Source organism: Herpailurus yagouaroundi, unplaced genomic scaffold, assembly GCF_014898765.1.
Source record: "Herpailurus yagouaroundi ecotype Mexico unplaced genomic scaffold, PumYag 205, whole genome shotgun sequence".
Taxonomy (NCBI): Eukaryota; Metazoa; Chordata; class Mammalia; order Carnivora; family Felidae; genus Herpailurus; species Herpailurus yagouaroundi.
Genome location: NW_024412436.1, coordinates 9252049 through 9265710, shown reverse-complemented (window position 1 = coordinate 9265710; position 13662 = coordinate 9252049). Strand labels below are relative to the sequence as shown.

At 40.8% G+C, this 13662-nt stretch overlaps 1 protein-coding gene across 10 annotated transcripts in view; it reads right to left on the bottom strand.

Moving 5' to 3' along the window:
* The window catches only part of SDCCAG8 (SHH signaling and ciliogenesis regulator SDCCAG8), a 253284-nt gene that overhangs the window by 71950 nt on the left and 167672 nt on the right, over nt 1-13662 (bottom strand). For 7 of the 10 annotated variants that reach the window (XM_040451836.1, XM_040451834.1, XM_040451837.1 and 4 more), the window contains one exon: nt 10540-10671. The exons of 1 other annotated variant lie outside the window; for it this stretch is intronic. In XM_040451836.1, coding sequence (XP_040307770.1) covers nt 10540-10671 — 132 coding nt within the window. Of the gene's footprint in view, nt 1-10539; nt 10672-13662 lie in introns of those variants that run through there. 2 more of the 10 variants (XM_040451845.1, XM_040451842.1) reach the window with 2 other exon arrangements.

Below are 13662 nucleotides of genomic sequence, written 5' to 3'. Positions count from 1 at the left end.
CCTCAGGGACAGGAAAAGCTGTATGACCATAGACCCAAAGCCAACATCAATGGACTTCTGATTCACACAAGTCAGAACAAGAGATCAAACAAACACTCCAGGACAACCGACTCTTTCCCAGGCTGCCAATGGAGGTGAGTCCCCCCGAGATACCCCTTCTTCTTGCCTGTGGAGCTCCTGGAGACGTGAGAACAGCTGGAGGGACCTCCCAGGAGATGGTCTGTGATATCACTCTGGAGCTCCCTGCCCCCCATCAGCCCAAACAGAGGGAGCCTGCAACCAGGGGAGAGAGGCAGAGGGAGTAGACCCTTTTCACCTCTGTACCCCCTAGCCTCGAGTGGTGACTGGGACTAAGTAGATGCCCGATAAACAGAGAATAAGCCAATTCTGGCCTCAGCTCACTTTACCAGGACCCTATCTGGGAAGCCACATTCATAAGCTCATATCCTCTGAGCCACCTCTGCGCAATGCAAGAGGTGACCCACTCCTGGTCCAGGATTAATCCTGGCTCGAGCTTGGTGTCCTGGAAATCTCCAAATTCATCTGATTCTCAAACCCCTTCCAGAAATACATACTTTTGTGAACCCCCTTAGGAATCGGTGAAATGATTTCATAGTTTTTATATGGTATGATTAAGAGGGATTTTTAAAGTAATAAATTGTATTTGGAATAGGTATACATTAAAACTTTTTAATATAAGGCTTATTTTTAAAGTAATTTTCCTGAACCTGAAAATGTCCTAAGAAACATCACCTATTAAAAAATATGATGAGAAATGGATTTGCATGGTCTCTACCTATCTCCCCACAAGATGCTTAATAATTTCTCTTGAGCGGAGAGATCTGGCAGACACTATCTCGACCAAGTGATCAAAGTCCACACCACCAGTGGCAGGACATGGTGACGGCTCGTTCCCCTCAACATGATGCACTGAGGACACAACCCTGTGGGATTCATGCCAAAAATGCCCGACCTCAGCCTAACGATGAGGAAAACTCAGACAAACCCACACTGACAGCCACTCCACAGACGGGACAGTTCTCATCCAAAGTGAGGCACTGTCACAGATCAGGTTTCTCCACACGAGAGAAATTATTAAGTGTCCAAAGACTACTAAAGAGGGGCACCTGGGCACCTCAGTCAGTTAAGCATCTGACTTCGGCTCAAGTCATGACCTCGGTTCGTGGGTTCGAGCCCCGCTTCAGGCTCTGTGCTGACAGCTGGAGCCTGGAGCCTGCTTCAGTTCTGTGTCTCCCTTGCTCTCTGCCCCTTCCCTGCGCGCGCTCTCTCTCTCTCTCTCTCTCTCTCTCAAACAAAAAAAATTAAAAAAAAAAAAAAAAAGACAGAGAGAGACTACTAAAGAGAACTACATGCAACATAGAATCTTCGACCAGAACTGGAATATTAGGGGGAAAACTAGTGACATTCTAATAAGGTCTAGAGATTAGTTCCTACGATTGCATCAGTGCTAATTTTCTGGGGCAGATAACTGAACCGTGGTTATTTCAGATGCTTACATTTGGGGGTGGCTGGGGTGAAGGACATACAGGAAGTCTCAACTTTTCTGTAGGTCAAATTTTTCAAAATAAAAAGTTAAATAAAAGTAATTTTCTGGGAATGCAAGCTGGTGTAGCCACTCTGGAAAACAGTATGGAGGTTCCTCAAAAAACTAAAACTAGAACTACCCTATGACCCAGCAATTGCACTACTTGGCATTTATCCACGGGATACAGGTGTGCTGTTTGGAAGGGACACGTGCACCCCCATGTTTATAGCAGCACTATCAACAATAGCCAAATGTCCATCAATGGGTGAATGGATAAAGAAAATGTGGTATATGTATATGCAATGGAGTATTACTTGGCAATCAAAATGAATGAAATCTTGCCATTTGCAACTACCTGGATGGAACTGGAGGATATTATGCGAAGTAAAATTAGTCAGTCAGTGAAAGACAAAAATCGTATCACTTCACTCATGAGGATTTTAAGAGACAAAACAGATGAACGTAAGGGAAGAGAAACAAAAATAATATAAAAACAGGGAGGGGGACAAAACAGAAGCAACTCATAAATATGGAGAACAAACAGAGGGTTACTTGAGGGGTTGTGGGAGGGGGGATGGGCCAAATGGGTAAGGGGCACTAAGGAATCTACTCCTGAAATCATTGTTGCACTCTATGCTAACTAATTTAGGTGTAAATTTTAAAAAATAAAAAAATAAAATAAATAAAGTAATTTTCTGGGGCACCTGGGTGGCTCAGTCAGTTAAGCATCTGACTTCGGTTTAGGTCATGATCTTACAATTTGTGGGTTCAAGCCCCACATCGGGCTCTGTGCTGACAGCTCGGAGCCTGGAGCCTGCTTCAGATTCTGTGTCTCCCTCTCTCTCTGCCCCTCCCCTGCTTGTGCTCTCTGTCTCTCAAAAATAAATGAATGTTAAAAAAATTTTTTTAAACAATTTTCCTATGTAACAAATAATACCAGCTATTTCATTTACATAAATTCTTAATGAATTAATTATATAAGCAAAAAGGCACAATTGGCCAGTAACATAATACGTTTTAGGAACAAAGTGTTCTCTAAAATGTAGATTTTAAATTAAATTGATGTATAAGAATCAAAAACCTACAAAAATAGCTACATGATATTTTTGAGGATTCTTGTTTTTTTAATGTAAAATTCAACTGTTACTCTTATTGCTTCATTTGTCTATTGTCTTTTTTTTTTTTTTTGAGAGTAATTTAAGACTCACAGCAAAACTGAGGGGAAGGCACAGAAACTTTTCACATACCCTCCCGTCCCCACACATGTGTAGACCACCAGCCACTATCAGCATCCCCAGAGAGCAGCACATTTGTTACAACTGATGAATGAACATTGACACATCACAATCACCCCAAGTCCACGGTTTACATTAGGTTCATTCTTGGTGTTCATTTTATGGGTTGAGACAAATGTAGAATGACATGTAGACATGCAGACACTATTAGGGTATCATCCAGAGTATTTTCACCGCCCTAGAGATCCTATGTTCTCCTCCCCACTGGTACCCATGGCAACCACTGATCTTTTTACTGCCTCTGTCATTTTGTCTTTTCCAAAATGTTATACAGTTGGAATCATGCAACACGTAGCCTTTTCAGACTGGCTTCTTTCACTTAGCAATAAACATTTAAGGTTCCTCCATGTATTTTCAAGGCCTGATAGCTCATTTCTTTATAACGCTGTGTAACATTCCACTGTCTGCTCGTTCCACACTTTATCCATGTACCTACTGAAGGATATCCTACTTGTTTCCCAGTTTTGACAATTATGAGTAAAGCCTCTTATAGACATCTCTGTATAGGTTCTCGGGTAGATACAAGTTTTCAACTTCTTTGGGCAAATACCAAAAAGCATGACTGCTGCACCATACATTCAGTTTGGTAAGAATTTGCCGAACTGTCTTCCATTTTGCATTCCCACCAGCAGTGAATGAGAGTTCCTACTGCTCCACATCCTTGCTAGCATTTGATGGTGTCGGTGTTCTGGATTTTGACCATTCTAACAGGTATGTAGTGGTACCTCACTGTAGTTTTAATTTGCGCTTCCCTGAGGACATATGATTTGGAGCATTTTTCATATTTTCCATCTGTATCTCTTCTTTAGTGGGGTGTCTGCTAAGGTCTTTGGCCCATTTTTTAATTGGGTTGTTTGTTTTCTTACTGTTGAGTTTTAAGAGTTCTTTGAGTATTTTGGACAATAATCCTTTATCAGATAGGCGATATTTTCTTCCAGGCTGTGGCTTGTCTCTTCTCATTCTCTTGACATCATGTTTCTCAAAGCAGAAGTTTTACACTTAAATAAAGTCCATCTCACCAATTACTTCTTTCCTGGATCACGCCTTTGGTGCTGTGTGTAAAAACGTCATCACCATTCCCAAGGTCGTCTGGGTTATCTTCTAGGAGTTGCAAAGTTTTGAATTTAATATTTTGGTCTGTGATCCATTTTGAGTTAATTTTTGTGTAAGGCGTAAGATCTGTGACTCGATTTACTATTTTTTTTTTTTTTTTTTTTTTTTGCACGTGGATGTCCACCTATCCCAGCACCATTTGTTGAAAAAGCTATCTTTGCTCCGTCGTATTGTCTTTGCTCCTTCATCAAAGATCATTTGACTATATTAATTTGAGCCTAGTTCTCTCTGTCCCGTTCCATGGATCTATTTGTCCATTCTTTCTCAAAGACCTACACTGTCTTGATTACTCCAGTAAGTTGGATGTCAGATAGAGTCAGTCCTCAAACTTTGCTCCTCTTTCATTATATTGAAATTGTCTTGGCTATTCTGGATCTTTTGTCAGTCCATACAAACTTCAGAAGTAATTTGCCACTACCCACATAATCACTGAAATTTTAATTGGGATTACATTAAATCTATAGGTCAGGTTGGGAAAAACTGACATCTTGACAATACTGACTTTTCTTATCTATGAACATGGAATATCTCTCCCTGTATTAATTCTTTGATTTCATTCATCAGAGCTTTGTAGTTTTCCTCATATAAATCTCGTACATATTTTGTTAGAGTTATACCTAAGTACTTAATTTCTAATTGTTAATATAAATGGTGTTGAATTTTTAATTTCAAATTCCAGTTGTTCATTGCTGGTATTTAGAAAAGTGATTAATTTTCATATATTAACCTCGTATCCTGCAACCTTGTTATAACTGCTTATTAGTTCCAGTAATTTTTTGTTGATTCATTCATATTTTCTACATAGATGTCACGTCATCTACAAAGACAGTTTTCTGTCATCCTTTCCAGTTTTTATGCCTTTTATTTCCTTTTCTGTCTTACTGCATTAGCTAGAACTTCCAGTGTGATGCTGAAAAGGAGGGGTGAAAGGGAATATCCTCATCTTATATCTGATCTTTGTGGGAAAGTTTCAAATTTCTCACCATTAAGTATGATATTAACACTAGGTTTTTTGTACATGTTCTGTATCAAGCTGAGGAAGTTCCCCTCTACTTCTAGTTTTCTGTGAGTTTTTATCATGAATGGGTGTTGGATTTTTTCAAATGCTTTTTTCTGTGTCTATTAATATGATCATGTGCCCATTTGTGTGATGGGTTACATTAACTGATTTTTGAATGTTAAACCAGTCTTACACACTTCAATGATAAATCGTATTTCAATGTAGTGTATAACTCTTTTAAAATATTGTTGGGGGTGCCAGGGTGGCTCAGTCAGTTAAGCATCTGACTTTGGCTTAGGTAATGATTTTACAGTCCATGAGTTTGAGCACTGCATCAGGCTCTCTGCTGTGAACATGGAGCCACTTTGGGTCCTCTGTTCCCCTCTTTCCTTGCCTCTCCCCTTCTCTCTCTCTCTCAAAAATAAAATAAACATTTTTTCAAAAAGGCTTATAGAAGTCTGACAAAAGTTTACAAAAATAAAATATTGTTGGATTCTATTTGCCAAATTTTGTCTTATTTTGCTTTTAAATGATAAATTAAGATTTCAGGCTTCTATTTTCAGGTACTTTGCTGAAAACAGTGAAGAGTCTTAATTACCCAAAATTGAAATGTCACATTAGATAAAAATCAATACTTTCTTTTTTCTTTTCTTTTTTTTTTTTTTTTTTAGGTAAGCTCTTGGCCCAACATGCATCTTGAACTCACGAGTCCGAGATCAAGAGTCATATGCTCTACCGACTGAACCAGCCAGGCGCACCTACCTATTTTTCTTTTTAACGTTTTATTTATTTTTGAGACAGAGACAGAGTGTGAGTGGGGGTGGGGGGGCTAGGGTGGGGGGTGGGCAGAGAGAGAGCAAGACACTGAATCTGAAGCAGGCTCCAGGCTCCAAGCTGTCAGCACAGAACCTGACATGGGGCTCGAACTCACAAACCACAAGATCATGACCTGAGCCAAAGTTGGCGCTTAACCGACTGAGCCACCCAGGCACCCCCATCCCCATTTCCTATTTTTAACACTGATTTTCAAGGAATAAAATTTCTATTAGGAAAATACAACATAATAGATTTGGTAAAGATCATTTGGAGGTAGTTTATAGAAGAATTACCAATTTAAGACTCATTATTAATTTGTTACATTTCAGGCCTTTGGTCAATGGCTCTTATGTATGTAATGTAAGCTACACGTTACCTTAAGAAAGAAAATAAAACTATGTGAACCTGTATAACTGACAAAGCCCCCAGGATTGCTAGCTATTGTTGGTAACACAACACTTGACCACAGGGCAGCACACGTGTGCACCCAGCGGGTCTCTACTGGCTGTCGGCTTATTCCCTCGGCAAACACCGTGGAGGTCTCCCGTGGTTCTGTTTTCTGCAGTGAAATATGGGAATCCACACTTATTTTATTTATTTATTTTTTTTTTAATTTTTTTTTTCAACGTTTATTTATTTTTGGGACAGAGAGAGACACAGCATGAACGGGGGAGGGGCAGAGAGAGAGGGAGACACAGAATCGGAAACAGGCTCCAGGCTCTGAGCCATCAGCCCAGAGCCTGACGCGGAGCTCGAACTCCCGGACCGCGAGATCGTGACCTGGCTGAAGTCGGACGCTTAACCGACTGCGCCACCCAGGCGCCCCAATCCACACTTATTTTAAAACATAACCAGAAAAAAGTGCCATTGCTGTCTTTAACGTGAATTCCCTAGACTGCCTTTGTGGACGCCAGGGATTCCAAATCACCACCTGGAAAGTGTAACTTTCCTGACTCCACAACTTTAATGAACTTGGCAATTAGAATTCAATACATTCACATCTACTCCAACCTAAAACCAAAACTTGCCTGTTTAAAATGTCCCTCCTCATCCGTTTCCCTGTCCCCCGCCGTTTGCCCTGTGTCTCTTGCTTCCTCAATGCTTCCCACTCTCCTCTGCCGACAGACCTCGTGAGAAAGCGGCTCAAATTTGCTGTACCAGTTTTCCAGCTCACGCTACCTTTTCAGCCCAACAGGGTTGCCATACACTGCTACCAACAATACTTATGTTCGTGTGACCAGTGCCATGTCCATGTCACCGAGTCCACTGGATAGTTTGAGTCACTCAATCCCTCAGCACATCTGGTCGAGCCCTCCTCTTTCCCGAGGCACTTGCATCCCTCGGAACACATGACAGCATGCTCTTCCGGCTTTCCACTTATTTCCCAGGTTACTTGTCTTCAAGTCTTTTACCAACCTCTACCTTATCTCTGAAAATGCCCATGTTCTTTAGGGTCCAGCAAGCCCTTTTTCCTTCTTACTGTATTCTCCCGCTAGGCGATCCACTACATCATTTACTCCCAAGGTTTCAAATATCCTCGATGCGCCGGTGGAGACTTCTATCGCCAGCCCAGACCTGTCTCCTAAGCTGAGTCTCTATGGCCACCTGTTTATCTGACCTTTCCATTTGGATGAGGCATCGGCATGCTGAGTTCCACAGAGTCAAACTTAACACTTGGTCTCCTCCCAAAACCAAGCCATCTCCACCGCAAACCTGCTTCTTTTGCGCATGTCCTCTAAGTGGCACCACTATGTACCCATTGCTCAACTCAGAAATATGGGTATTATCCTTGATGTCCCCCATGACCACCCAACAGAGCCGACCAATTATGAAGTCCTGTTGATTTCACCTCCTACACGTTTCTCCAATCTCTTTACTTCTCTCCATCATTATCACCATCACATCAAGTCCAAGCCATTATCACTAACCTCTCCTGGAGCTCCCTAACTGGAGCTCATGTAAATACTGTGGCTCTGCTCTAACGTATGATCTACTCAGGACCTAGAAAGCTGATTTTTTCATGTTTATTTATTCTGGGGGCAGGGGAGGGACAGAGAGAGAGAGGGAGACAGAGGATCTGAAGCAGGCTCTGCACTGTCAGTAGAGGGGCTAGAACTCACGACCTGTGAGATCTTCACCTGAGACGAAACCAAGAGTTGGACCCTTAACCGACTGAACCACCCAGGTGCCCCTGGAATGCTATTTTTTTAATGGAGATTTGATCACATCATTCTTTTAAAACCAACAACACTTTTAATTATTTCTGCTCTTTACTAAAAGGATAAAGCTAAAGGTTTGTAATAAAAACTTAACGGCCCTGCCATTAGGTCTGGCCCTCACCTGCCTCTCCAACCTCACCTGTGTTGTTCTCTCCCTTTGTTAAACACACACATTTCTTTCCTTCCTCAGGAGTCCTACCTCAGGATGTTCAATTTTACAGTTTTCTTTTCCCTCGAACAGGAGCTGGTAAACTTTTTTTAGGAAAAGACCAAAGAGCAAATATTTTAGGCTTCGTGGGCCAGTAGGTCACAGTCTGACTCAAGCACTCAGCTCTTATAGCACAGTCTGACTCAGCACAGATAGCACGTGGATAAGCCACACACAATGGGCTGTGGGCTGGGGCACAGTTTGCCAACTCCTGTTCTAGAAAGCTAGACACCCCTATCCCGACACTTACAGATTCATTTCAAGTACCATTTTCCTCACTGAAACTCTTCCTGATCAGGCTAAGCCCTCTTATTTGATGTGCTTTTACCTACCAAGTACATTCCTCTTTCATAGAACGAATTGCTATCACGACTAATTAGATATTTGTGAAAGTCTTTTGTCTATATCCATCTTCCCTGTAAGTCTGTAAATTCCATGACATTGGGGACTATATTTACTTTACTGTTTTATTCCCAGCATGTGGTGGAGAACACGACAGTCAGTAGCAATCAATAAATATTTGTTGAATGAATGAATGATTAATTTGCTATCTGACCTTTAGCTGGCAACTGTTTCTTTTTGAGCCTTAGTTCTCCATCTGGAAATGGATGATAGTAACAGCTTAGAACAGATAGAAACAGGTTTGTTTCAAGGTGAGATAACATGGGTGAGTGCATTTTGTGAAATCTAATACAAATTTAGGGGAAAAAAACCAAGAAAGATGCCTTGATTGCCTAGTATGGGGTACACTGTAGCTCAAGAGGCAGGACAAATCCTCTGGTGGGATTTGCTGGCCCTCCAGCCAAGAAAGCTTTTGCTCTCTTAAGAGGCTGGAAAAAACCAAAACAGAGGGGTGCGGGAGTGGCTCAGTTGGTTAAGAGTCTGACTTCGGCTCAGGTCATCATCTTGCAGTTCCTGAGTTTGAGCCCCGTGTTGGGCTCTGTGCTGACAGCTCAGAGCCTGGAGCCTGGTTCAGATTCTGTGTCTCCCTCTCTATCTGCCCCTCCTCTGCTCACACTCCGTGTCTGTTTCTCAAAAATGAATAAACGTTAAAAAAATTTATTTTTTAAAAAAACAAAAACAGAAATGAAACAAAGAACTGTGTGACAGAAAGCACGCGTGGCCTACAAAGCCTAAAATATTTTAGTCTGGCCTAGAACAGTGTCTGAGATTAAGTAAATGTTTTAATCAGTAAATAAATGAACAGTTAATGTTTTCCAAAAACACTCATATTTTAACATTTTGGTGACTAAAAGGCGGTGCCATTTTCTGAGTCCCTTTCTTTTCTTCAGTGGAGCAAGTGACCAAAATTGTAAACTACCCCCTCCCCAAAGGCTCTATGTTGACTTTAAATTTAACAGACAAAATAAAAAGAGTCTACAAGCATTTGCATTTTCCTCTCAATTATATCAACAGTTGCTTTTGAAGCAGAGAAGGTGTGGGGTGTCAGGGAGGTGGGATAGGAACGGGGACCTGGGGGCCCAGAAAACAACTGGAAAAGCTGGCTGTGGTGTTACACGTGGGATTGCCATGTGGAGTCTAAATCGGCAGCAACCAATTCATCGTGTGGTGGACATTATTGAGTTTTTTTCCCATGGGGAATCCATCATTATATAGAAATTATAAACCAAACATTTACAGGAAATGATAAGGAGCTGGGTTTATTACAAAATAATAGTGCACAAATGGAAAGGGATTTGGACTCAAAAGATCAGGCTTCAAGTCTGAACTCTACTTGGGAGTTCAATATCATTGGTGCCATTCAGTGGGTGGCCATTGGGAGCTTTACATACATTTGATCTTTATATCAAGCTGCAAACTGGCCATTACTAGCCCCAAAATACAGATGAAGAAACCGATGCTCAGAGAGGTCAAGGAACTTGCTCAAAGTGATACCACCAGGAAGAACCAAGAGGTGTGGAGTCAAAGCCTGACTCGAGCAACACTACCAGTGAAACCTCTGATTAAGATATTTAACCTTCTTGGGCCTTGTACATGTCTTATCTCACAAAACACACGTGAAGCCTAATTTCTATGAAATTCCTCCATATTAAGTTACCGACTTAGACCTTAAAGATAGATGTTTTCCTACAAAGTTCTCTCTTAAACCTAACTCTATGTCTCTAGAACAGTAAAAAGGGGATATGCTCTCCCTTCTGTGTATCATAAGAACAACTTAAGTTGAGAAAGCATTAATGCTTAAGAGTATTGGATTTCAAGCATGTCTTTTGAGTACCACAGTGACCATGAATTCTATTTATTCCACATCGATTCCCATCCTGCTTTTGAACCAACCCCCTTTTAATATACGGCATGTCAGTTGATTATTAAATCTTTATTACCTTTGCTTCATTATCTCATGTAGTCTCCCATGTTGGACACACTGTTTCTCCAATTCATCATTTCTTCTCTGTAACTTTTCCAGTTTGTCATACGTATACCTTTTCTCTTGATTGAGCTGAGCTATTTCAGATCTAGAGAGGTGAACACACAGAAATGACAAGGTGTTAAAGGTTCTTACCACCAGAGCATGTTTTTACTGTATAACCTTAGCATCACCTTCAACTCCATACTTAAACATAACAATGTGAAGACAAGTTATTTTATATAAAACAGAATATCTCAGAAATTGCAAACTGTCTAGTGGAGACATACAATGCATTCAGGGACTCAAGTGGTGGGTAGAGAAAGGAATAAAAACTTGCTCCGAAAGACATGGCGTCTTCAAGGAGCGACGCAAGAGTGATCATGACTCGTATTCAGACCCAATATTTGTCGAGTGCCTATCACAGGCCAGCTACCATGCTGTTAAAGGAGCAACCCCAGATCCCATCTCTATGACGGGGAGTTGTTTCTTTTAATTAACATAGCTAATGCAATGGCACATGATTTAAGTCCTATAGTTCCAAAAGGCATAATAATGAAAAATGGCACTCCTCTATCCCCGACCCCATCTCCAGCTTCTCAGTGTAACTACTAGTATTTCAGTGTGTGGTTAAATCAAGATCTCTATTTACATTCTGTGGCTACCTGAATATTGGTCATTGCTGGCTAAGTAGTTTATTACGTCAGTAGGCTTTAGGGTAGGGTGACAGAACGTGAAGCCATCTTATCCAGTGGGAGATTTTTAATATCAGTGTCTATAATTCTTTCCTCTGTGGCCATTCGGCTTCTCAACAGAAGAATCCTCCTGTTCCCTGCTTATTGTGTATAACAGTAACCAGCAGTGTTCTAGGGGCTGGTTGGAAGTAGAGAGGTAGGGATCTCACCTTTCAGAATGCAGACTTTCTATTAATTTCTCTCATCTCCCCTTCAGTGCCCCTCTTTTAACCAGAGCCTGCTGGTTTAAGCTCTTCAGAGAGGAAGGCCCTAATTTCCTGGGTGGAGAAGGACAGTCACTGGCTGCATGGGGTGGGGGTGCAACTGTCAATTTTGCTTTCAGTCCTAAGTTCCACTTCTGCCTTCCAAGTTTTTCTGGAATCCTGAGAGCAGATCAGCTTGCTTCGCAAAGAAGTGCCCCTCTGTAGACACTGAAGCCTCACCTTCCTCCACTTTGCTACAACAGGTACCATTTCCCTGTCTTCTTTCTGTCTTCACATATTTCATTTTTGGGATCACAGATATGTACTCTGGTGATGATTAATGTCCCTCAGGAAACACGCTTGCTGCCTCTTCTGTATCGTGGAGGATTAGCTCAAGTCTCAAAATCTGAAGATCAGAAAGATATCTCTCCGAGAAAAACTGTATCCCTGTCCTTGATTTAGATAAACCTTGCTCCTGTGGTCACCACCTCCTCATGTTCCACTGCCCCACAGACTGGAACTGAAAGTTTAAAATTCTTGCAATTAAAATACGAGCAGTTAACGACTGGTTTGTTTCTTGAAGTTCAAGTAAGACACTTGATGCAGAACCACGTCCCTCCAAAGAAAGGATTCCTCCTCCATTAGGTGAGAGAGTCTTTTCTTCGCGGTCAAGAGAAGAGGTGGGTTTGCTCCGCATCATTGGAAGGACCAAGCGGTGTCACTGTACCAAGCAATTTGTCACTCTGTGTTCACCTCATTCCCCATTTTGTTTTCGTCTTGATTCAAGCGTCACCTCAAAGGAAGCTTGCCCTGATTAATACTTTGCAGTTCTCAACGTGTCAGCACATTTTTTTGAAACTACCTCTGGCTTTTACTCATACATTAGCTTATCATTTATTCCTCTGAATTGTGCCCTATGCCTCATCTTTCTTACTAGATTATACATGAGGGCCGGGATTATCTCATTTACGAGGTTAGATCAAGTACTCGATCTACATTTGCTTCTTCTAATAAGAATTCACCTATATTTGAAATAGTCTAAATCAGTCAATAATGGTTTAGGTTTCTCCTTTCAAAATCACATACAATACACGAGAATGTAATGCAGTTATAAGACATTGTTAGTGTTCTTGCAAGATAGTGTCTCCTATCACAACAAGGGCTATGAGCTGAAATTAATCCCCAAAAGACAAAAAAATATCCTTAAACCTGATTAGGAAAACATGCAGAAGAATGTCTGTTCTCAGGTACTTCCCCAGAAAAAAGTCCCTTTTTAAAAGAATAATCATAAAGGAAACATAGACTTTACATTATAAAAATATAAAACCTTTACACACAAAAAATCATAATGTTCATAGTAGCATCCTTTCTAGCAGCAGTCTTGCTCTGCAACCCAGTATCTGCAAACTTAACCCAGAAATATGTCAACAGAAGACTGGTTACGTTACTTATGCAAAGGAATATCAAGAGGCTATTTTGACAGTGTGGCTGTTAGTGTTATTCATTGACCTAAAAATATGATATACTGGTAAGAAAGGAAAATAAGTAAAAATCAGCATATAATCAAAAATATTTTTTTAATTAAAAATTTTTTTAATGTTTTATTTTATATTTGAGAGAGTGAGCATGAGTGGTGGAGGGGCAGAGAGTGAGGGACACACAGAATCCGAAGCAGGCTCCAGGCTCTGAGCTGTCAGCACGGAGCCCGATGCGGGGCTTGAACTCATGAACCGCGAGATCATGACCTGAGCCAAAGTCGGACACTCAACTGACTGAGCCACCCAGGATCCCCTAATCAAAAATATTTTGATGTGTATATCATATATTAGTATTGACTATCTCTAGGTGTCAGAATTAGGAATTTTTTTAAATTTATTTTCCTTTCCCGTATGTTTTGAATTTTTGCAATGGATACCTATTTAAGACAAAAAATAAAGTCATGTTAGCTGAACCTACTGTGGTAATCATTTCACAATACATGTAAATCAAAGCATCATGCTGTACGTCTTAAACTTATACTGATGCACATCAAATATACCTCAATAAACCTGGAAAAAAAATTTTGAAAGTCACGCTGATTTTGAAAAAAATTCATGAAAAACAAAAGGAACCGGGAACAAAATTTGCAAAATTAAAAAAAGAAATGGGAACACATAAGAAACC